The sequence below is a fragment of the Eschrichtius robustus genome, chromosome 2 (genome assembly GCF_028021215.1).
Source record: "Eschrichtius robustus isolate mEscRob2 chromosome 2, mEscRob2.pri, whole genome shotgun sequence".
Taxonomy (NCBI): domain Eukaryota; kingdom Metazoa; phylum Chordata; class Mammalia; order Artiodactyla; family Eschrichtiidae; genus Eschrichtius; species Eschrichtius robustus.
Genome location: NC_090825.1, coordinates 94,601,156 through 94,625,341, shown reverse-complemented (window position 1 = coordinate 94,625,341; position 24,186 = coordinate 94,601,156). Strand labels below are relative to the sequence as shown.

The 24,186-nt window shown below is 39.9% G+C and overlaps 1 protein-coding gene across 3 annotated transcripts; it reads left to right on the top strand.

The window, feature by feature from the left end:
- TICAM2 (TIR domain containing adaptor molecule 2) lies at positions 1 to 20,361 on the top strand. Of its 3 annotated transcripts, none has more exons than XM_068535750.1 (2): positions 1 to 221; positions 18,922 to 20,361. In XM_068535750.1, the coding sequence occupies exon 2, from the start codon at positions 18,938 to 18,940 to the stop codon at positions 19,571 to 19,573; it is 636 nt and encodes a 211-aa protein (XP_068391851.1). In that variant the 5' UTR covers positions 1 to 221; positions 18,922 to 18,937; the 3' UTR covers positions 19,574 to 20,361. The 3 variants fall into 3 exon arrangements, with proteins under 3 accessions (XP_068391851.1, XP_068391848.1, XP_068391850.1); XM_068535747.1 differs by having other exon boundaries at positions 18,811 to 20,361; XM_068535749.1 differs by lacking the exon at positions 1 to 221 and adding an exon at positions 6,159 to 6,220 and having other exon boundaries at positions 18,811 to 20,361.
- Positions 20,362 to 24,186: the final 3,825 nt, after the last annotated feature.

Genomic DNA, 24,186 nt, shown 5'->3' with positions numbered 1-24,186 from the left:
CGGCGCGCAGTGGACCGGCCGCCTCTCCTTCCCGACCCCCACGGGAAGTCGCGCAGCGCTCGGCGGGCGAGGAGGACGGACCCGTGGCGGAGGTGCTGCGCCGCCCGCCTCCCCGGCAAGTAGCGGGCGCCCGGGCGGGCGCGGGGGTGGGCGAGCCGGCCGTCCTTCCAGCAGAGTTGCCTCGCTCTGAAGGGAGGACCCCGCAACTCTCTGCCTGTCTTGTAAGTTTCATGTTGACTAGGAAACCTATCTTTTAGAGAAACCTCAGAACCCTAAGCAAAGAGCCCAGCGTCTCAGAGGGCTTAAAGGTTCTGTGGGAGCCTCCGCCAGGCACACTTGAGCCAGTGCTGAAAGTTTTGGTTTTGGTTTGCTGATTTGGGATCTTGTCCCAAAGCTAATTTGGATAGAAATAATTTGGGCTGGCAGCTGTGAGCTTGTTTTCAGAATTTTGTTAGTTAGGACCTCTCCAGTTTTTCATGGCAGTAAACTTTGGTTTTAAAAGTCTTTAAAAATAATCTTAAATAGTGCGTTGGTTATAGAGATAAGCAATTTCATTTTATGTCTCACTGAAATCAGAAAGTAGATGGGCATATATAGAATAATGCCTTACATTCTCCTGAAACAAAGTAAATGTTATTCAGATGTCCAGCTGTATGTTGGATGTTTTGCACCTCATCTGTTGAATCATTGGCTCCCTGTGGTATTTTTAAATTTATTCGTTTAACAAGTACCTGCTGATAAATCACTTGCCTTTAAATAATCCCCGCTAGACCAAATGTCTCCTCCTAGGTCCCACCCATTTCTTTGCTCCCTTTTACTTAAAAAGACAAAAGAAAGAAAGAAAAGAAAGAGAACGAGAAAAAGGTCTTTGAAAGACTTGCCTCCAAGCCTTTATTTCTGCTCCTCCTGTTTCCTCCTCCACACTCTCATCTCAGGCTTTTTGTCTCCATCACCCCCATGTCACTTGTGAAATCCAGTGTCTGTGTACATTTCCACCTCCTATGACACAGTTGTTCGCTCCCTCCTCCTTGATATTTTTTCTGCATTTGGCTTCCAGGTCACCACCACCTTCTTCTGCATTTCCTTCCACCTCACTGGTCACTCTTTCTGTGTCTCCAGGCTTTTCCTTCTTTTCTCAACCACTGTTAGACTGCCACAGTGCTTGGTTCTTGGCCATATTCTCTTTTGAGCCATAACTTTCTCCCAAGGCAATTTCTATCGCAAGCCATATTTCATGACTATAAATAACATCTATAAGCTGATGACTTCCAAATTTTTCTTTCTAGTTTTACTTCTGTCCTGAGCTCTAGACGCATGTGTCTAGCTATTTGCTCAACATCTCCACTGGGAAGTCTGATCAGCATTTAAATGTAGTGTGTCCAAACAGAATTACTGATACACACCCACACAGTCCTCTTCTGTTTGCCCCTCACTTACCTTCCTTATCACAGGAAACGTTACTGCCATTCAATGAGGCTGAAACTCTAGGGATCGTCATCGACTCCTCTTTTCAGCTCTGACCCCACATCCAAGCATCCAGCAAACTGTTGACTCTACCTTGAAAAGATAGCTCAAGTTCGACCACATATTATGTGCCCTCTCTAACACAAACCACAATTCTCTTTTACTGGACAACTGTGAAGACTCTGATTTGGTCTTCCAGCTTCTACCCTTGCTTCTCTATAGTGTTTCTCCAAACAGCAGTGGTTTTTTAGAAATATCTAATCAGAACTTTCACTTCCCTTCAAAACCTTCTGGTGGCTTCTCATCAGAATCATAAAAACCAAATTCTTACAACGGCTCAAAGCCCTGTGTCATCTCACCCCTGACTGCTTCCCTGGTCTTATCCTCTGCTTCCCACCCGTCCCCGTCCCCGTCCCCGTCCCCGCCCTGCCCCCACCCCGCCCCGCCCTCAGCTGGAGTGGCTCTGATCTTGCTGCTGTTCTCCTTGCCTGCAGCAGGCCTCTGCTAGGCCATGGCAGGCTGTACACCTTCACTTTCCTCACTCCCCTGTTCAGATACTGTCTCAGGGGTTACTGCCTTAGTCCTGGTAACATCTTGTCACTGATCCTCTGGGTTGGTGGCTGTTAGATACTGAACGCTGTTCTCTAATATTCCACGAAGCTTATGGCACCGTTAAATCCTTGTTGGTTGCTAGGACTCTCTAATATTGAAAGTGCACAAGCAGCTTTCTCTTGAGTCTCACTTTGATAAGATGTACAGGTTTGCCCTTTTATAAAATGTTGTTCCTGGTTTGGAGAAGGTTTGCCCTTTAAGGCTAGTTCTCATTCCTAAATGTAGAAAATGAAAGGGAAATACTCTGTTTACTGGAAAGAATATGCAATATTTTTTTTTCAATTCCTTTGCTTCAGTGGGAAGCAGTAGTCTCTGATTCAGAACCTTGTTGAGTGGTACCAGTAACAGGTAGTTTTAATGGGAAGAAGAAAAATGAAGGCACTTGTTCAGAGAATATTATACACGTCTTTAAGTTGTGTAGTGACTGAGCCAGTGTCAGAATAACAAGAATCATAGCAAGATTCAGTTCTCTTTTTAAAATATGTGGGAATGGAAATGAAAAGCAATATTTTCATCTTCACGAAAAGCTGTTGGGAAATAAAAGACCGTTTAATTTACATAATGTTTATTTCTTATTTTAATCCCAAGGAACTAGTTCTGTGATGTTACCAGTAGAATAGGTACTATTAGGCTGGCCAAAAAGTTTACAGAAAAACCTGAATGAACTTTTTGGCCAACCCAATACCTTCCTCTCTTTTAAAAGAACAGAAAAAAATTTTTTTCTCATTTCAGAGTTGGGATTTCAGATGCTTGAATAAACATATACAATAGAAGATTAAATAAAATTTTAAAAGAAAGGGATTTGGAATATGGAACAAAGAGTAGGAGGGTTAGAGGAAAGCCATGAGTGAAATCATGGTCAAATCTCCCGCCCCAAGCTTCTGTATGTTGATTAGACAGCACTCATCGACCTGGACCTTCCTAACAGCTGAGAAAAGAGACAGGCTCCACAGATGAAAAAGACAGTGCTCAGGGGAAGACCAGTTTGTGTATTTTTGTTTTTCTACCTGATAGAAGCAATTTTTTAAAAATTAATTAAACATTTACTTGCTCAAGGACCTGTTTTAGGTATTGTGGAGATGAATAGTCTGCCTTCTAGTATGTGTAATTAAGTAAGATATTGGAGGACCCCTGTTGGGTTTAGAGTTAGCAAATCCAGACTATTGGAAAATTTGCATATAGATAAAAAAAAACAAAAACAGGAGATCAAACAGAGTTAAACCTGGAGGTGAGCTCAACCCATCCAAAATGTGCAGATATGGCACATAAAGTATATACTATTTGAGGCATTAAGTGAATGTGACCTCTATTTAAAAACAAAATCTAGAGAATAATGTATTTACTAAGAAATCTTTTTTTTTCCAGATTACATTATCATTGTAGGAAAAGGGTGTATAGATATAGATACATGTACATTCACACATCTACCATACACAGCTAACCAATGTTAACTTTTTGGTATACTTCATTCCAATCTATTTTCTCTATAGTTTGTTTTTACAAAGTTTTACAGTATATTTTATTTTATAGTCTATTTTTTTCACTTATTGTTATGGAAGCATTTTCTCATGTCGTTAAAATAATTCGTAACATTTGTAAACATTTTGATGATTTAATAGGGTTCAATCATATGAATAATACGACATAGTTTCTGTTGCCATTCCCTACTTTTTGAACATTTTGATTGTGTACCTCCAATAGAATGTTGGCTAGCCTATGATACTATGTACAAGTTCTCTAATAAGGAAATATAGTCATGTAACTCATACTTCAGAATTGCAATAAAATGTTTCCATAGATCCTGTGACAGGAGAAAGCTGAGCAAGTTTGAGAAACAAAAAAAAGACACACATGTAGGGAACTGGGGGAGCAGAGGGAAGAGAAGCACGAGATAAGCTTGGAGCTGAAGGAGCCGGATCCTGCAGGGCATCCTTGCCATATTAAGAAATTTTGATTCTAAGAGCAGTAGGAACCCATTGCAGGGGTGTAAATGGTAGTAATTTGATCAGTTGTATGTACTTAAAAAAGATCGTTGTGGCTGCTGAGTGGAGAATGGATTAGACTGACCAAGAGTGGCTATAGGAGACCGATTAGGAAGGAGCAGTGTAGTAGACTAGGGGAGAGATGTTGATCTAGAGTGAAAATGCAGTGGGGAGGGAAGTGGAACATTTTGAGATGGGTTTTGCAGGTTGGCTTGCTGACAGCTTGGAAGTGAAAGTGTAGGAATGGAAGGGGAAAGTGTCAGTGATGCCTGAGGTTTCTGGCTGTTGTAACTGGGCAAATGATGGCGCCATTTTCCATGGTAGAGAAGTCTGGGAAAATGAGGTGGAAGCTACCTCCCAGGCCAGCAAGGAAGACAGGTTAAAAGTGCTGTGCGATACATATTATAAGAAATATGAGCAGGATATTATGGGCAGCTGGAGGAGGAGTACTTAACTCAACCTGGAGATCAAAGGAAATGCATTCAGCCAAATATGACCCTTGAGCTGTATCTTGAAATGAATGTACCATATTTATATTCACACCGTTTTTAAAAATGTAACGTAATTTCTCATTAAAAAATCCATACATTTGGATAGGCTGGTCCCTATTCTGATTGAGTCAATAATTTATATGCTAGGGATGATAAAGAGCTATCTGTTCAGCTATCTCTCAACTTGAAAAACTGTGTTAGGTCTTATATTTGGAATTGTCTAATTCATTCATTCATTCAGAAGGTATTGTTGAATGCTGTCTATGTGCAAGACTCTGGAGATACAGTGACAAGCAAGACAGATTTGGTGTTACTCTGATAGAGTTTACAGTCTAATGGGAAAGATGAGAAACTAAGCAGATACTCAAACATGTAATTAATTGTAGTGTGACTAGAGCCATGAAGGGAAGATATAGGGTTTTAGACTCCTACAGATCCCTAACATTTCTAATGCAAGCTTTGGTACCTAAAATGAAAAATACAGGCACTAGCTTAGTTAGACTGTAAGTATCAATGGGTAATATTTGATAATTAATCCTTTCCTTTATACTGGGCCTTTGCTATCCTTATGGATTCTGTGCAAGCCCCAAAAGAAGAAAATAAATAAATGACAGCTGACTCTCGATAGTGTTATTTCAGTAAAGAACAGGTGGATTCAAATTCTACCCATCCTATTCCTGAAGATATTGATCACCCTAGTTGGGATTTTATTTTAATAAAATATTTCCAGTGTGAAGAAGCCTGAAAGAAAAGTCTACATGTTCCTTGTCTGGCTGGCTCAGGTCTATTCTGTTGGGTCCTGACAATGAATACAATGGGTGATACAGGCCACACGGCTCCTGTTGGAACTATTCAGTTCTGCCTCTGTAGCATGAAATTTGCCATAGGCAATACAGAAATGAATGGGCATGGCTGTCTTCCAGTAAAACTTTACTTATAAAAACAGGTGGCAGACCATGTTTTGCTGCTGACCTGCTGTAGTTCCCTGGCCTGGATTTGGATGTTGTATCAATCATAGTTTTGTTGCAGAGAACAGAGTCTACTATAGCTAGTTTAAGCAGAAACGTGTACATTAGAGGATATTACAAAATGTACAGTATCATTGGGTAAGTTGAAGAGCTAGAGTCCAGATTGAGTTTCTAGGAATACCTCAGACCACCACCTACCGAACTGGTCTAGTGGCGCTGGAGCTTTTTAAAAATTTATTTATTTATTTATTTTTGGCTGTGTTGGGTCTTCCTTGCTGTGTGCGGGCTTTCTCTAGTTGCGGGAAGCGGGGGCTACTCTTCGTTGCGGTGCGCGGGCTTCTCATTGCGGTGGCTTCTCCTGTTGCGGAGCACGGGCTTCAGTAGTTGTGGCATGTGGGCTCAGTAGTTGTGGTGCGCGGTCTCTAGAGTGCAGGCTCAGTAGTTGTGGCGCACAGGCTCAGTTGCTCCGCGGCATGTGGGATCTTCCCGGACCAGGCCTTGAACCCGTGTCCCCTGCATTGGCAGGCGGATTCTTAACCACTGCGCCACCAGGGAAGTCCGGAGCTGGAGCTTTTGCCACAACCACGAAACCTCCTGCCAGATCAGCAAGCTGCCAGCTCTGAATCACACCAACCCTGCTAGAGTCTTAACCAGCGAAGTCACTGCCTCATGCTCTGCCTCCCTTCATATTTAACTCAGACTAGTAAGTACATCTGATTGACAGAACTTAAATTACATCCAGAACCCTAGCTTCAAGGAAGTCTAGGAAATAGAGCTTTTAGTACTTGTGGTACAGGAAGTACAGGAAGGCTCACTAAAAGGAAGTTGGAATAAGTTTTGCATGAGCAAATCTGCAGGATCTGTTACAGAACTCCCCTTTGGCTACTTAACATCCGTACCTTCCCTTCTTTCCATACCTAAACCTCCAGACGATGACAGCAAGAAATGTGCTCTCTTCCAATATAATGCAGCCATCCCTGATAAAAAAAAAAGCAAAGTGCACACTCACCTTCTCCCAAGAAGCTAAAACCCAAAGTCCTGTAGGTCACCGCATCATCTGCAGTATTCATCACAGACATTAGCCCGGGACCTAGCACCCTCAGGAGTTAGGTGGCCTCTCTCCTCTCCCAGGGAAAGGGGGAGTAGGAGAGAGAGCTGCCCAATGACCAAGAGGAGAACAGCTCGGCTCTAAGAAGCTCCCATCCATATTTTTCATCCTTTCTCTCTACTAGCCAGTTCCCTCCGTTTCCAAGCATTCTGAGTTTCTCCTCTCTTCATGAAATCCTCTCCCCACCCTATGTTCGTTTGTAGCTGTTGGCTTCTTTCCTTCTTAGCTAAGCTTTCCCCCTCCCCCGCCCCCTCATCCTCATCCTCTAGACTCTTGAGCATACTGGTGACTCCCACCATCCCCTGGAACTGCTCCGGAGAACCTCAAGGGGCTCAATGCCTTGGACGCTGACCACTGCTCGAGGTACTCTCTTGCCTTGGCTTCCGGATTCTTTGCCTGATTTTCCTGCTGCCCAGGTGCCACTCCTCCCTCTCCTTTATGGCCCCCCCCCTCCTCCAGGTGCCCCTCAGGCATTGATTCTGTCTTCAGCTCTCTTCCTTCTCTTTTCTTTCTACTTGTTTTCAGTTACTCACAGATTTGAGCTAGTGTCAAGCTTTTACCTCCCATCGAGATACTCTCCTCAGCCTCGGACCTACATGTGTAAGTACCCATTGGACAGCTCCTGTTCCAGGTCACAGGCACCCTAAGCTCCCTGTGTCCCAAACTGGATGAAATGGTCAACTACATCCAACCCCCACCCTGCTTGTCTCAGCAAACGACTCAGCGAATGTAACAAGGCATAGACTTGGGAAGCATACTTGATTCTTCCTTCTCCGTCACCCTCCCAACCCCTGGCACCTCCTACATATCTTCATCTCCACCATAACTTCCTTAGTTCAGGGCTCTGCTTTCTCATCTAGGTTATTGTAACAGCAAAATGATCCTAATACACTGTGCCCTCTGGTGCTTCAGTGTTTTTTTTTTGCAAATGGTGCTCCCACTGCCTGGAAACCGTCCGCCTCTCGGTCTTACTGATGCAGTGCTCCCCACTGCGTGTCCATCCTGAGTGCTCTGGTAGCACCTGTTATTTGAATGAAGCACCAGTGCAATGAGTCCTAATTATCTGCTTGTCCTGGGTCCACATCCCTAAAACCCAGCAGGTCTTGGTGCAGAGTAAGTTTTCAACAACCCTTATTAATAATGACAAAACCTATTTATTAATTGAATTAAGCAAAGAAACTATTAATTTTGTATGTATTTCCCACAAGATGGTGCTATTCAGATAGGAAAAAGTTCTCCGGGGCTAAAGGATCCAAGAACTAGATGCCTAAATGTTTGTTAAATGTGTTACATTTCAGAGGCAGTGATTTAAACGCATAAGCTTTTTCTGTGGTAAACACATGGACAGGTTGAAAATGGTTTATGCATATGTATTTTATTATCAAATTATTACTGGTCATTGTTTTACTTACTGCTTTTTGGGAGCCTCTCTTCCCAAGTGGTCAAAATTTTTTTTAAATGGAAACAGTAACTCTTTTTTTTTTTTTTTTTTTTAAATGCCTTTCATTTCTTTTTTTTTTAATTTTTTTATTTTTACAAGAGATAAATAGACTGACACCAAGCATTGTACATGGATGACCACAACAAAAGCAACAATGATTGCAATTACCAAACATGAAACACACTCATACTATGTCATAATATTGACATTCAGTCCAGTAATCCTCCACTGTAACAGCTCCTTTACTTTGCAGTGAAAATTGATTTGTATATTCTTTGCCTCTGAGTCCTTGTAGGATTTTTTTTTTTTAATTCAGACAGAAAGTCACACAAATTATACTTATCCTCATCAGTTCACTCAGTCCCATGTAATTAATTTTTTTTTTTATCTTGATCTTTTGTTAGCACTTTTATGAGTTCATCAGTTTTTCATTAGAGTTCTGAAAATGCTTATTCATTCAGTTCAGCAGTACAGTCAGTTACCAGAAACCTGTACTTGTCAGAGTCTTTTCCATGAATTTCTTGAAGATGAAACCCTTTTATAGGAACATATTTGCAAAATCATCAGAGTACACCCAGAACTGTCTGTAAATGACAAAAGACTTAAAAATGACCACGGTTAAAGATTTGATGAAAGTTCATAATAATGCAGTTGACAAGAAAATTAGTTATTTCTGAGATATACATTTTAAGTAATAACTAGGATTATTACATATAACATTATACCAGAACATATAAGATTTTTAGAAATTTCATGTAATGTCTGAAACATTTATATTAACATATTTCCATACATATTTCCATACACATACAAATATAAGATTTTTAGAAATTTCATGTAATGTCTGAAACATTTATATTAACATACTTCCATACAAATAACCCAATGAAAGTTTAGTATTAGTTGTTTTGTTTGTTTTTTTATACTGCAGGTTCTTATTAGGCATCGATTTTATACACATCAGTGTATACATGTCAATCCCAATCGCCCAATTCAGCACACCACCATCCCCACCCCACCGCACTTTTCCCCCCGTGGTGTCCATATGTCCATTCTCTACATCTGTGTCTCAACTTCTGCCCTGCAAACTGGCTCATCTGTACCATTTTTCTAGGTTCCACATACATACATTAATATACGATATTTGTTTTTCTCTTTCTGACTTACTTCACTCTGTATGACAGTCTCTAGATCCATCCACGTCTCAACAAATGACTCAATTTCGTTCCTTTTTATGGCTGAGTAATATTCCACTGTATATATGTACCACAACTTCTTTATCCATTCGTCTGTTGATGGGCATTTAGGTTGCTTCCATGACCTGGCTATTGTAAATAGTGCTGCAATGAACATTCGGGTGCATGTGTCTTTTTGAATTACGGTTTTCTCTGGGTATATGCCCAGTAGTGGGATTGCTGGGTCATATGGTAATTCTATTTTTAGTTTTTTAAGGAACCTCCATATTGTTCTCCATAGTGGCTGTATCAATTTACATTCCCACCAACAGTGCAAGAGGGTTCCCTTTTCTCCACACCCTCTCCAGCATTTGTTGTTTGTAGATTTTCTGATGATGCCCATTCTAACAGGGGTGAGGTGATACCTCATTGTAGTTCTGACTTGCGTTTCTCTAATAATTAGTGATGTTGAGCATCTTTTCATGTGCTTCGTGGCCGTCTGGATGTCTTCTTTGGAGAAATGTCTATTTAGGTCTTCTGCCCATTTTTGGATTGGGGTGTTTGTTTCTTTAATATTGAGCTGAATGAGCTGTTTATATATTTTGGAGATTAATCCTTTGTCCGTTGATTCATTTGCAAATATTTTCTCCCATTCTGAGGGTTGTCTTTTCGTCTTGTTTATGGTTTCCTTTGCTGTGCAAAAGCTTTGAAGTTTCATTAGGTCCCACTTGTTTATTTTTGTTTTTATTTCCATTACTCTAGGAGGTGGATCAAAAAAGATCTTGCTGTGATTTATGTCAAAGAGTGTTCTTCCTATGTTTTCCTCTAAGAGTTTTATAGTGTCCAGTCTTACATTTAGGTCTCGAATCCATTTTGAGTTTATTTTTGTGTATGGTGTTAGGGAGTATTCTAATTTCATTCTTTTACATGTAGCTGTCCAGTTTTCCCAGCACCACTTATTGAAGAGACTGTCTTTTCTCCATTGTCTATCTTTGCCTCCTTTGTCATAGATTAGTTGACCATGGGTGCGTGGGTTAATCTCTGGGCTTTCTATCTTGTTCCATTGATCTATGTTTCTGTTTTTGTGCCAGTACCATATTGTCTTGATTACTGTAGCTTTGTAGTATAGTCTGAAGTCAGGGAGTCTGATTCCTCCAGCTCCATTTTTTTGCCTCAAGACTGCTTTGGCTATTCGGGGTCTTTTGTGTCTCCATACAAATTTTAAGATGATTTGTTCTAGCTCCATAAAAAATGCCATTGATAATTTGATAGGGATTGCATTGAATCTGTAGATTGCTTTGGGTAGTGTACTCATTTTCACAATGTTGATTCTTCCAATCCAAGAACATGGTATATCTCTCCATCTGTTGGTATCATCTTTTAATTTCTTCCATCAGTGTCTTACAGTTTTCTGCATACAGGTCTTTTGTCTCCCTAGGTAGGTTTATTCCTAGGTATTTTATTCTTTTTGTTGCAATGGTAAATGGGAGTGTTTCCTTAATTTCTCTTTCAGATTTTTCATCATTAGTGTATAGGAATGCAAGAGATTTCTGTGCATTAATTTTGTATCCTGCAACTTTACCATATTCATTGATTAGCTCTAGCAGTTTTCTGATGGCAGTTTTAGGATTCTCTATGTATAGTATCATGTCATCCGCAAACAGTGACAGTTTTACTTCTTCTTTTCCAATTTGTATTCCTTTTATTTCTTTTTCTTCTCTGATTGCCGTGGCTAGGACTTCCAGAACTATGTTGAATAATAGTGGTGAGAGTGGACATCCTTGTCTCGTTCCTGATCTTAGAGGAAATGCTTTCAGTTTTTCACCATTGAGAATGATGTTTGCTGTGGGTTTGTCATATATGGCCTTTATTATGTTGAGGTAGGTTCCCTCTATGCCCACTTTCTGGAGAGTTTTTATCAGAAATGGGTGTTGAATTTTGTCAAAAGCTTTTTCTGCATCTATTGAGATGATCATATGGTTTTTATTCTTCAATTTGTTAATATGGTGTATCACGTTGATTGATTTGCGTATATTGAAGAATCCTTGCATCCCTGGGATAAATCCCACTTGATCGTGGTGTATGATCCTTTTAATGTGTTGTTGGATTCTGTTTGCTAGTATTTTGTTGAGGATTTTTGCATCTATATTCATCAGTGATATTGGTCTGTAATTTTACTTTTTTGTAGTGTCTTTGTCTGGTTTTGGTATCCGGCTGATGGTGGCCTCATAGAATGAGTTTGGGAGTGTTCCTTCCTCTGCAATTTTTTGGAAGAGTTTGAGAAGGATGGGTGTTAGCTCTTCTCTAAATGTTTGATAGAATTCACCTGTGAAGCCATCTGGTCCTGGACTTCTGTTTGTTGGAAGATTTTTAATCACAGTTTCAATTTCATTACTTGTGATTGGTCTGTTCATATTTTCTGTTTCTTCCTGGTTCAGTCTTGGAAGGTTATACCTTTCTAAGAATTTGTCCATTTCTTCCAGGTTGTCCATTTTATTGGCATAAAGTTGCTTGTAGTAGTCTCTTAGGATGCTTTGTATTTCTGCGGTGTCTGTTGTAACTTCTCCTTTTTCATTTCTGATTTTATTGATTTGAGTCCTCTCCCTCTTTTTCTTGATGAGTCTGGCTAATGGCTTATCAATTTTGTTTATCTTCTCAAAGAACCAACTTTTAGTTTTATTGATCTTTGCTATTGTTTTCTTTGTTTCTATTTCATTTATTTCTGCTCTGATCTTTATGATTTCTTTCCTTCTGCTAACTTTGGGTTTTGTTTGTTCTTCTTTCTCTAGTTTCTTTAGGTGTAAGGTTAGATTGTTTACTTGAGATTTTTCTTGTTTCTTGAGGTAGGCTTGTATAGCTATAAACTTCCCTCTTAGAACTGCTTTTGCTGCATCCCATAGGTTTTGGGTCGTCGTGTTTTCATGGTCATTTGTCTCTAGGTATTTTTTTATTTCCTCTTTGATTTCTTCAGTGATGTCTTGGTTATTTAGTAACGTATTGTTTAGCCTCCATGTGTTTGTCTTTTTTACGTTTTTTCCTCTGTAATTCATTTCTAATCTAATAGCGTTGTGGTCAGAAAAGATGCTTGATATGATTTCAATTTTCTTAAATTTACTGAGGCTTGATTTGTGACCCAAGATGTGATCTATCCTGGAGAATGTTCCGTGCGCACTTGAGAAGAACGTGTAATCTGCTGTTTTTGGATGGAATGTCCTATATATATCAATTAAATCTATCTGGTCTTTTGTGTCATTTAAAGCTTCTGTTTCTTTATTTATTTTCATTTTGGATGATCTGTCCATTGGTGTAAGTGAGGTGTTAAAGTCCCCCACTATTATTGTGTTACTGTCAATTTCCTCTTTTAGAGCTGTTAGCAGTTGCCTTATGTATTGAGGTGCTCCTATGTTGGGTGCATATATATTTATAATTGTTATATCTTCTTCTTGGATTGATCCCTGGATCATTATGTAGTGTCCTTCCTTGTCTCTTGTAACATTCTTTATTTTAAAGTCTGTTTTATCTGATATGAGTTTAGCTACTCCCGCTTTCTTTTGATTTCCATTTGCATGGAATATCTTTCTCCATCCCCTCACTTTCAGTCTGTATGTGTCCCTAGGTCTAAAGTGGGTCTCTTGTAGACAGCATATATATGGGTCTTGTTTTTGTATCCATTCAGCCAGTCTATGTCTTTTGGTTGGGGCATTTAATCCATTCACGTTTAAGGTAATTATCGATATGTATGTTCCTATGACCATTTTCTTAATTGTTTTGGGTTTGTTTTTGTAGGTCCTTTTCTTCTCCTGTGTTTCCCACTTAGAGAAGTTCCTTTAGCATTTGTTGTAGAGCTGGTTTGGTGGTGCTGAATTCTCTTAGCTTTTGCTTGTCTGTAAAGCTTTTGATTTCTCCATCAAATCTAAATGAGATCCTTGCTGGGTAGAGTAATCTTGGTTGTAGGTTCTTCCCTTTCATCACTTTAAGCATATCATGCCACTCCCTTCTGGCTTGCAGAGTTTCTGCTGAGAAATCAGCTGTTAACCTTATGGGAGTTCCCTTGTATGTTATTTGTCGTTTTTCCCTTGCTGCTTTCAATAATTTTTCTTTGTCTTTAATTTTTGCCACTTTGATTACTATGTGTCTCGGCGTGTTTCCCTTTGGGTTTATTCTGTATGGGACTCTCTGCGCTTCCTGGACTTGGGTGGCTATTTCCTTTCCCATGTTAGGGAAGTTTTCGACTATAATCTCTTCAAATATTTTCTCTGGTCCTTTGTCTCTCTCTTCTCCTTCTGGGACCCCTATAATGCGAATGTTGTTGCATTTAATGTTGTCCCAGAGGTCTCTTAGGCTGTCTTCATTTCTTTTCATTCTTTTTCCTTTAGTCTGTTCCGCAGCAGTGAATTCCACCATTCTGTCTTCCAGGTCACTTATCCGTTCTTCTGCCTCAGTTATTCTGCTATTGATTCCTTCTAGTGTAGTTTTCATTTCAGTTATTGTATTGGTCATCTCTGTTTGTTGGTTCTTTAATTCTTCTAGGTCTTTGTTAATCATTTCTTGCATCTTCTCAATCTTTGCCTCCATTCTTATTCCGAGGTCCTGAATCATCTTCACTATCATTATTCTGAATTCTTTTTCTGGAAGGTTGCCTATCTCCACTTCATTTAGTTGTTTTTCTGGGGTTTTTTCTTGTTCTTTCATCTGGTACCTAGCCCTCTGCCTTTTCATCTTCTCTATCTTTCTGTAACTGTGGTTTTTGGTCCACAGGCTGCAGGATTGTAGTTTTTCTTGCTTCTGCTGTCTGCTCTCTGGTGGTTGGGGCTATCTAACGGAAACAGTAACTCTTAATTCTAGGGCAACAGACTTTTAAGGAGGGTTGCATTTGGGTTTTTCAGAGATACAGGACCAATAGATTTTATAGAGAGAGAGGAGGGAGGGTGGGAGATTCATTTTAAGGAATTGGCTCATGTGACTGGCGAGGCTGGCAAGTCCCAAATCTGCAGGGCTAGAAACAGGCTGGAGATGACTTTGCAGTCTTGAGTCTGAAGGCTGGAAACTCAGGTGGAATTTCTATGTTGCCGTCCCAAGGCAGGATTCCTTCTTCTTTGAGGAACCTCAGTATTGCTCTGGCCTTCACTTATTGAGTAAGTTCCACCCACACTATGGAGGGTAATCTTTACTCAAAGTCTACTGCTTTATTTATTTTTTAAAATAGAAATATAGTTGATTAATACAGTATTATATTAGTTTCAGGTATACAGCATAGTGATTCATTATTTTTACAGTTAAAGTCTACTGCTTTAAATGTCAGTCTCACCTAAAAAATACCTTCAGAACGACATCTGGACTGGTCTTTGGCCAAACAACTAGGCACCATAGCCTAGCCCAGCTGACACATACAGTTGACTCTCACAAAGGTCTTGGTGAGGAAAGTAAACTTTGTATGAAAGAGAAATTCACACTGATGTTTCACTTTTTAGTTTGGGACAGGGGAGAGAGGGCTGATGGCTGTAACCACCCTGAGAACCTCCTGGGAAATTTCTGCATGGAGAGGGGCTGTCCTGGGATAGGACCCAACGGGTGCTGCCCTGACTGTCTTCCAGCCACGGAAGTCTTCTGCTGGGAGCAAGAGTACACACAGACACTAATCAGCATTGGGTAGGGCTGAGGAAGAATAATAACCTTGTGGACACGGTAATCTCACCCCAATGGGCTCCATCCTGTATCATTTATACTACAAAATGAGATTGAGGTTTGGGGCAGTCCTAAGGAAGGGGTTTTGCTTCCTCTTTTACTGAGAACAATGAAACAGTCAAAGGGAACTTCTGCAGGTGTCCTCTGCCACATCCACTCACCCCCCTGTTAGGCACACAGCTTAGTTCTGCCTTCTCTTATTGCTACTAAAGTAAAACCGTAAAGTTTTCTTTGGCTTCTTTGTTATGTATGTAATAACAATATTAACTGCTAACATTTATGGAGCACTCTTCTAAGCCATTTGATCTTTGTAAAAACCTTAAAGGTAGGTATTATAATTATCACCATTTTACACATGATGAAATCAAAGCACAGAGATATACGTACAGTAATTTGTACAAAGTCTTGCAGTTTTTTTTATAGTAGGGCTGGGATTTACATACAGGCAGTCTGATTCCAGAGCATGTAGTCTTAATGAGAATGGAATTTTTTATTTGTCTCTTGCATGCTCTGATTCTTCTTTATCTTCTTTCTTATTTCCTGTAACATCTGTGCACACTTGCCCAGTGTGCATATATGCCATGCTGTTCTTTTCATCTTACTCCTATTGAATGTGGGGGGATTCCTTTGGCACCTTCGTTTGCCTAGATATAAAGTGAATACATTCTGGACTGTCTTTCCTTCTTATCCTGGACCTGTTGATCTTCCCTTCAGAACTTCGGTTTAAGGGCTCCATCCTGATGGGTTGTATCTTTCCACATTTCTGTTGCCCTGAAGGGATGTGATTAGCTCAGTTGGGCTGTGGTCAATAGTAATTGGTAGTTTTGGTCTTAGATCTTTTCTGGGACAAAGGATGGAGGTGGAGGTGTCATTCTGTCAAGTGAAAAGCAAAACAAAACCAAAAAAGGTTCTTACAGAGAGCGATTTGGCCAAATCTATCACTATGACAAATGCATTTGTCCTTTGATACAGAAATCCTGTTTGGGGCAATTTTTCTGCAGATGACCTTGCACATAAATGACCTTTGTACAAAGTTATTCATTGCCACATTGTTCATGATAGTAGCAGACTGGAAACAAATCACGTATTGAAGAACGGGACAGTTATGGTACATTCACATGTAGAAGATTATGTAAATAAGAGGAGGTTCTCCGGGTGCTGCTATGGAAGGCTCTGAGGTTATATTACTAAGGGAAAAAGCCATCTACTATCTATCTGTCTATCTACCTACCTACCTACTGCTGTTTGGCAGTGTATGTGTATATATACAATAATACTTTTTTTTAAAAAAAGGAAAGAAAAAATATATGTATTCATGAGGAAATATTGGAAGGATATAGGAAAAACTAATAAAAGCGGTCACCAGTAAGAGGCCATGGGGGCAACAGGATGGATGGGGAAGACAAGGATGGGAGTGCGGCTTTTCCATATAAATATTTTCAAAGTTTACCCTTCTAAAAAAGTAAATAAAGAAATGTCCACACACACACACACACACACACACACACACACGTTTGTATTCCTGTGAACAGTGGTCCTGTGTGCCTCTCCCCTGCAGCCACCTTCACTCTCCTCCCGCTTAGCTGAGGGGAAGGAGCTGAAACCTCAGTGTTTTAACCCTGATGCTAACTGTCCCTGATGGAGGAGGAGAGCACGGAAGAGGCTTCGCAGGATTCTCCGTGCCAGCCTTCTCCCCTCCCCTATTTCCTTCTGCGTTTCCCGCCTTCCTTCTGTTCTCTTTGTTGATGGAGTTAATTGGCTCCGGGTGAACACAGGTTCTCCCCCTTCCTTCCAGCCTTGAGAACCCCTGTGAAGAATCTGGACCACTTCCCCATCTCTGACTCATGTGGTGGTGGGAAAGGCAGATCTCCAGCGCAAAGCTTCCCACATCTTTTCCCCTTGGCTAGCTCCTGACTCTCCTCTCCAAATTAGAAGGTTATGGTGAAGTTTTCAGACATTGTCACTAATTTTCTCCTCGCTGGTCTGCTTCGGGTGGGGGTGGGCAGGAGTGCTTGGAAGTTGGAACAGCACATCATAGATTTCTGGAGTATTTTGCTGTTTTTTGCTGACCAGTGTTTAAGAAAAATGAGACATAAAATTGTAATTTTTCTTCATAATGTAATTCTTTTGTTGTTTATTTTTATTTATCTCAAAAGATTCTGTGTTTGGACTCAACACACCATTTTACCTTAGAAGTTTTCAACACTTTTTAGTGAAAATCTTTTATATTACTTCACATGCACTCATCTGCAGCAGCTGGTGATTAAGATAATGAAGTTGGTTTAACAAACCTATCTCAACGAATAAGTGAAGATCATTTTAATTGACACTTTAATAGATTTCTCTGGATAGTTTTTTTTTTAATTCAGGGGAACCTTCTTTCGCAATTCTGCATAGTAAAACTTTTTTAATGATACAATAAAAAAGTCAGCAGTTAATCCTAACCAGTGAAGAGAGTCTGAGTTCATTTAGGTTTATTAATTGGGATATCAATAGCATTGGAGGGTTGTCATGCCTTAGACTACCACTTGGTGGCTGGCACAGTATACTGTGGATCAGAACCTGAAGTACAGACAGAATAAATGACAGGCAATAGCCAGCAATTCCTTCACTATTCACAGGCAGTAGCAAACCCTTTCACTCCTTATATACATTAGAAAAAAATTCCCTCTGTTTTTCCTTGTTTTTTCTTCCCATAACAGTTTTTCACCATTTTTGCTGAATGGTTGCTTCTAAACCTGACATATTTTGGCATATGTAGCTATGTTACTTAGGTCATAATGAATAAAATTCTAATTTCTTCTTGAACTCTGGTCTTTGCCAATGAACAATAAATAAAAATGCTTTAGAATATAGCCTATGGGCCCATAGTTTGAAAACATGGAATTTATAATTATTCTAAATTTTCTGTCTTTTGATAAAAAAGAACCCCCCCCCCTTGAAACTGCCTGTTTGGGGGTTATATTAACAACACTGCCGACATTATCTGAAGATTTATTTAAATTAGATTCACATGGAGTACCTTTCTTTCACAGCTGATCTAATTCTTCCACTCTGAATTTAGGATTTTTAAAATAAAAGAAGGAGTATAGACTACAATGATTATTTGTTAATTTCACTGGAGAAAATCACAAGGCTTTGTTTCCAGATTTCACTTCCAAACCAAGATGTTAATTTCTCCCTAGGTGAATAAATGTTTTCGTAAGTATTCCCAAGATTAGCTGGAAGAGATATTCCTTACTTTTCACAATCCTTATTATAGTTTCTCCACCAGCCCCACTACAACACGGCCTGATCCTAGACAAACAAAAAAGCTCTGAACCCGTGAATTCTGGGCAACAAGTCGTTTGACATTTCAGATCTTCTCTTCTGAGTCAGTAGAGCTGCCTGCTAGCCATCTTTAGGATATCTGTATTCTGTTTTGTATTTGTGTTTGATACAAAAATAAATTTTGTATTTAATGTTGGAATATTCTGTTTCTTTAGGTTTTCGTGTTTCTAGCTTACACAGTAATTTGGTTATGGAGAAGTTGGATTTAAACTCCATATGGGTAGAGTTGATATGGTACCTTTTCTCTAAAATACCAAAGTAATTTATTTTAATTTGGAGGTTTATAGTGTGATTATAATACCATTTAAAATTTCCACATATCTCCTGTTATATTAAACTGGACCCTCTGTTTAACTTACCCTTGACTACCTGTGGTAGCCCTTGTGAAGCTCAAAAAAGACCAGTGATTTCATTTCCCAGTGATCTGTTTGGCAATTCTTTCTTAGAGAACTTTATATTATAATCTTTTTGAGGTTTTCGGGGTGAATGAAATTTTCCATTTTTAATGTTTTGATTAAGTTTACGGTATTCTGCTTTGTTATTTCTCCTTTTAGAATGAACTGAAATGCTGAGAAATAAAGCTTTCCTATTCTGATTTGGATCTTTATAATGGGTATCGGAAAGTCTAAAACGGATCCCTGCCCTCTTTCTCTCTCTTGGGGTAGAAGCCACAGTGTGGATATGAGTCAAAGACATCACAAGTCAGATTCCAAGAAATCTGAAGAAATCTCCCTGAGTAATGCTGCTGCTCATAGTAATACAGCGGAGATGCCAACAGGGGAGCAGGAGGGAGCCAAGGGAGTGGAGGAGATGCCAGAAGAGGAAGAAGAAGAAGAGGTGTTCCTCAAATTTGTGATACTGCATGCTGAAGAAGACACAGACGAAGCCCTCCGAGTCCAGAATCTGCTGGAAAATGACTTCGGCATCAAACCTGGAATAATCTTTGCTGAGATGCCATGTGGCAGGCAGCATTTACAGAATTTGGATGATGCTGTCAATGGGTCTGCCTGGACAATCTTATTATTGACCGAAAACTTTTTAAGAGATACCTGGTGTAAGTTCCAGTTCTATACGTCCCTCATGAACTCTGTTAACCGGCAGCACAAGTACAATTCCGTCATCCCCATGCGGCCCCTGAACAACCCACTGCCCCGAGAAAGGACTCCCTTTGCTCTGCGAACCATCAACGCCCTGGAGGAAGAAAGTCGTGGCTTTCCTACACAAGTGGAAAGGATTTTTCAGGATTCTGTGTATAGGATACAGCAAGCTATATGGAAAGAGACCAGAAATACGGTACAAAGGCAATTTATTGCCTGAGATGGAACGCACAACACACAGCAGGCTCTTGTTTTGTGAAACAAATGATTTATCTTCACTTGAGAAAGCAGATTTCTAGGAAAAGTTTAGATGAAAGAGAATCTTACTCTTACAGAAACTTATGGAGCCCAAGAAAGATAAATTTCTGCAGGACAGTCTATAGAATTGTGGTACTTTTCGATGTTTCCATAAACTTGAAATTGTCAAAGTTTCAAGAACTCTGTTTCCTCTCATAGTTTTCCTAGTTCATGATTACAACAAGGGATATTTTAAATTCATATTCCTCGTATTGAACTTGATCAAAACCTTCTATGATAGACATTTAAAAAATACAATAACACTTTGATTTTGTTCTCAAAGGAACCGCAGAAAAAAATGGCCTCGAGAGATCCGACCACCCTCACTTTCGAGGCACCTCTCATGAATGTTGCAATAAAGCGTTCCCGGTGTTGTCACCCAGAAATAGGGATAGCCAGACTAGAACATTTAGAATGTTGAGTGCTGATAAATATGAAACCCAAAATAGATGTGAGAATGGTAGGGCTCTTTAAGAGAATCCAGTCAAATGTGTTTCCTTTCTGCTGGAATTTGTATATTTGGAGGCAGTTCCCACCACTGATTAGTGACCCATTTGATGGTATTGTGGTCAGGGACTTCGTGCCTGGTGTTGACATGACCCCTGGAGCTGGAAGCTCTCCATTGTTGGTCATTGTGTGTGACCAGGAGCTTCTGAAAGGTGTATGTATCCTTGGCCAGATGTTCTCCTTTAAAATCAATAACCTCTCCTATGGCAGCTGTTAAACATTCCTCTCTCACACAAAGTCCTATCAAGGAAATATTTCTCAGCTAGGTGATCACAGAGCCTGACTCTGTGTGTGTGTGTGTGTGTGTGTGTGTGTGTGTGTGTGTGTTGTAGGTCACTTTCAGACTTGGGATGGAAGTGGGAGATGCGTTTTCTGGCATCCTCTTCTAGTGCCCCACACTCATAGCAAACCAGAGGCCCCAAGAGGACCGGGTCCTGTCTTTCACAACCCTTCTGCCCCAGCTGAGGTTGAGGGAGAACCATCAGATACAGACCAGGGACGAGGCGGAGTGTGAATCAGGTCACGTTGTAATGAGAAAAGCAGCAGATGGGGATCAGGAGACCTGGTGGTTTTAGCCCAGTCTCTTTCACTGAGGATGAATGGGACCGTGGGCAAGCTATTTACCCTCCTTTATCTGTGAAAAGAAAGGATTGGATTGATGAATCTGTAAAGGCCTTTGTCCTCTCCCAGAATGTGAATAACTAGGAACCAGAAAAGGGAACAAGCAAAAAAAAAGGTAGAATTGTGTAACGTGATTTTATAATATAATAGATGCAGGAGGCTTCATATATATGCTCACAAAGAAAGGCTATTGTATATTTTTACAGTGTAATTGATTTCTAATGCTTCCCATTACACTTCTATAGTCACAGAAAAATATTACAGTACATGCTTACTCAGATTTTTTTTTTAATTTTAAAAATTTTTTCTAGGGACCCTTGAGCAAAAACATTCTGACCTGTTTTTCTTTCTCTTTATTCCCACTTCTCCATATCCCTTTCTAACACTAGGGTCTGCTCACAGCTTTCTACAGTCCGCCTCTTCATAGTCATGAATCAACACGTTTCATAATCCTGCAAATAAGTCAAACCTCCCCCACTACTAGTACTTATCAAAGATGAGATTCTTCTCATTGTGTGGTGACTTAAAGTTCCCTTCTATCATATTAGCGTACTACTCACTTTTTTTTTCAGTTCTAATGATAAGCATTCATTTTTTTTTTTTTGCCACACTGCTGCCTGTATCTCCAATTTCATATACAAATAAAACATTAACCACCCGCCCTGCCTGCCTGCCAAAGTTGGAGCACTTAATGCTGGATGGTAATTTTTAAATAAGTGTTTTTATTTTTTACCTTTGACTAATAAGCTTGATTATTTCCAAGTCCAGTGAAGATTGTAGAAAAGTGTTTTGAAAAGAGGCATCAATCTATACTCCTCCACAGAGCACCAGGCGCAATGTCTCACTCGATTTGGAGTTACATATATATATTTTTATGATGAATAAAAATGTTAAGTACTGAGTAACTGTCTATGCTGAAATTAACTGTCGTAATAAGGGATTATCAGAATAGCTAAACTGAGGATGAGAGGAGGTAAAGGTGTGGCCCTGGTCGTGTGAGTGTGTGTATACGCATGTACACGTGTATAGATTCAGACTTACAGGGAAATTCTGTAAAATATTGCCACATGCTGAAGAGCATCCATTTTGATTGTCTGCGGGTCTCATTGCCCACCCTGGAGCTTCACGGAAGAACCTGAGTTGTGCCTTGTGTGTCAGGATTCTTTCAGCTGTAAGAAACAGAAAAGCCAATGCCATGTGACTTTTGCACTATAAGGAAAACTTACTATCTAACCTAACAAGAGGTCCCCTAAGGTATGGTATCTCAAAGGTGTCATTAAAAACCCAGTTCTTGGGCTTCCCTCGTGGCGCAGTGGTTGAGAGTCTGCCTGCCAATGCAGGGGACACGGGTTCGAGCCCTGGTCTGGGAGGATCCCACATGCCGCGGAGCAACTAGGCCCGTGAGCCGCAATTACTGAGCCTGCGCTTCTGGAGCGTGTGCCCCGCAACAGGAGAGGCCGCGGCGATGAAGAGTGGCCCCCGCTTGCCGCAACTAGAGAAAGCCCTCGCACAGAAACGAAGACCCAACACAGCCAAAATAAATAAATTAATTAATTATAAAAAAAACAACAGTTCTTATATACAGTGGAATGTTGTGCCACCTTAAAAAGAAATAAAATTCTGTTACATGCTATAACGTGGATGAACCTTGAAAACACAATGCTAAGTGAAAAAAGACACACAAAATGACACATATTGTATGGTTCCATTTATATGAGTTACCTAGAGTAGGCAAATTCATAGAGAAAAAAAAAGAGAGGTGACCAGGGGCTGGGGGGAGGGAAGAATAGGGAGTCATGTTTCATGGGTACAAAGTTTCTGTTTGGGATGATGAAAAAGTTCTGGAAAAGGGTAGTGGTGGTGGTTGTATGACATTGCAAATGTACTTAATGCCCCTGAATTGTATGGTTAAAATGGTAAATTTTATGTATATTTTACCACAGTAATTTTTTTAAAACCCATATGCTCTTTCCGTCTCTTTGCTCTGCCATCCTCAGTGTCCCAGCTGGGCTTTCCTTAGAGTTGTACTATGGCTGCACCAATGTTAGGCACAGATATTGAAGCATCCAGCCTAATAAGACAGTGGGAGTGGTTCACCCAAGTGAGGAAAAATATTTCTTCACTGCATTGTTGAAAATTGCTTATGGTGATAATAAAAAGCCATCTGACTTCTAATTGGTTTTATTATTATTTTTAAATTCTCTCCACCTGCATCCAGGTGGACTACTCCCATCACCTCCCCCCTCCCTCACACTGTTGTGGAGTCAGACACCCTGGTTTTTTTTTCTTTGATGTTCACCGTGTATCTCTATTCTCAGTTCTATGGTATTTGAGTATTTACATTTTCATCTTTACAGATATCTTTTTAAAATTTTTTAAATTTTATATTGAAGTATAGTTGATTTACAATGTGTTAGTTTCAGGTGTACAGCAAAGTGATTGTTATATATATACATATATCCATTCTTTTTCAGATTCTTTTCCCATATTGGTTACTACAGAATATTGAGTAGAGTTCCCTGTGCTATACCATAGGTCCTTGTTGGTTATTTTATATATAGTAGTGTGTATATGTTAATCCCAACCTCCTAATTTATCCCTCCCCCCATTCCCCTTTCCTGTTTGAAAACAAACCATAAGTTTGTTTTCTATGTCTATGATTTTTTTTTCTGTTTTGGAAATAAGTTCACTTGTATCTTTTTTTGTTTTGTTTTTTTTTAGATTCCACATATAACCGATATTATATGATATTTATCTTTCTCTGTCCGGCTTACTTAATATGATAATATCTAGGCCTATCCATGTTGCTGCAAATGGCATTATTTCATTCTTTTTTATGGCTGAGTAGTATTCCATTGTATGTATGTACCACATCTTCTTTATCCATTCCTCTGTCGATGAGCATTTAGGTTGCTTCCATGTCTTGGCTATTGTAAATAGTCCTGCAGTGAACATTGGGGTTTGAATCCCACCTGCGTCCTCTATAAATTGTGATGTTACACAAGACACATAATCTTCCTGGGTCTCAGTGTTCTCATCCAAAAATGAAGATAATAATGCCTCCCTGGTAGGGTTATTTTGAGGAGTAGATGAAATAATACTTACGAGGTACTCACATAGTACCTCACACATAACTACCATACCAGTTCTATCCTACTAGAACTATTGTTGTGGCCTACACACATTGACTCTGCAACATGGGATGGGGCAGAGGGAAAATGTAATTACCCACAACCTTGTTCTTGGAACCATTGTAGCTTGTAAGGAATAGATTTTTAAACAAAGAGGAAGCGAGATGCTGGGCCTTGTTTCCGTGTGCAGGACAGTTCCCGTCCAGGCACTGAACATTGAGAGGAGCGCCCTGATCTGCAGGGGGTGTGTGAGCTCTAGCTGTTGGCGTGGAGGAAG

What these genes read in the sequence shown, in the direction of transcription:
- TICAM2 (XM_068535747.1), top strand. Translation starts at nt 18,866, where the DNA reads ATGGGTATCGGAAAGTCTAAAACGGATCCCTGCCCTCTTTCTCTCTCT.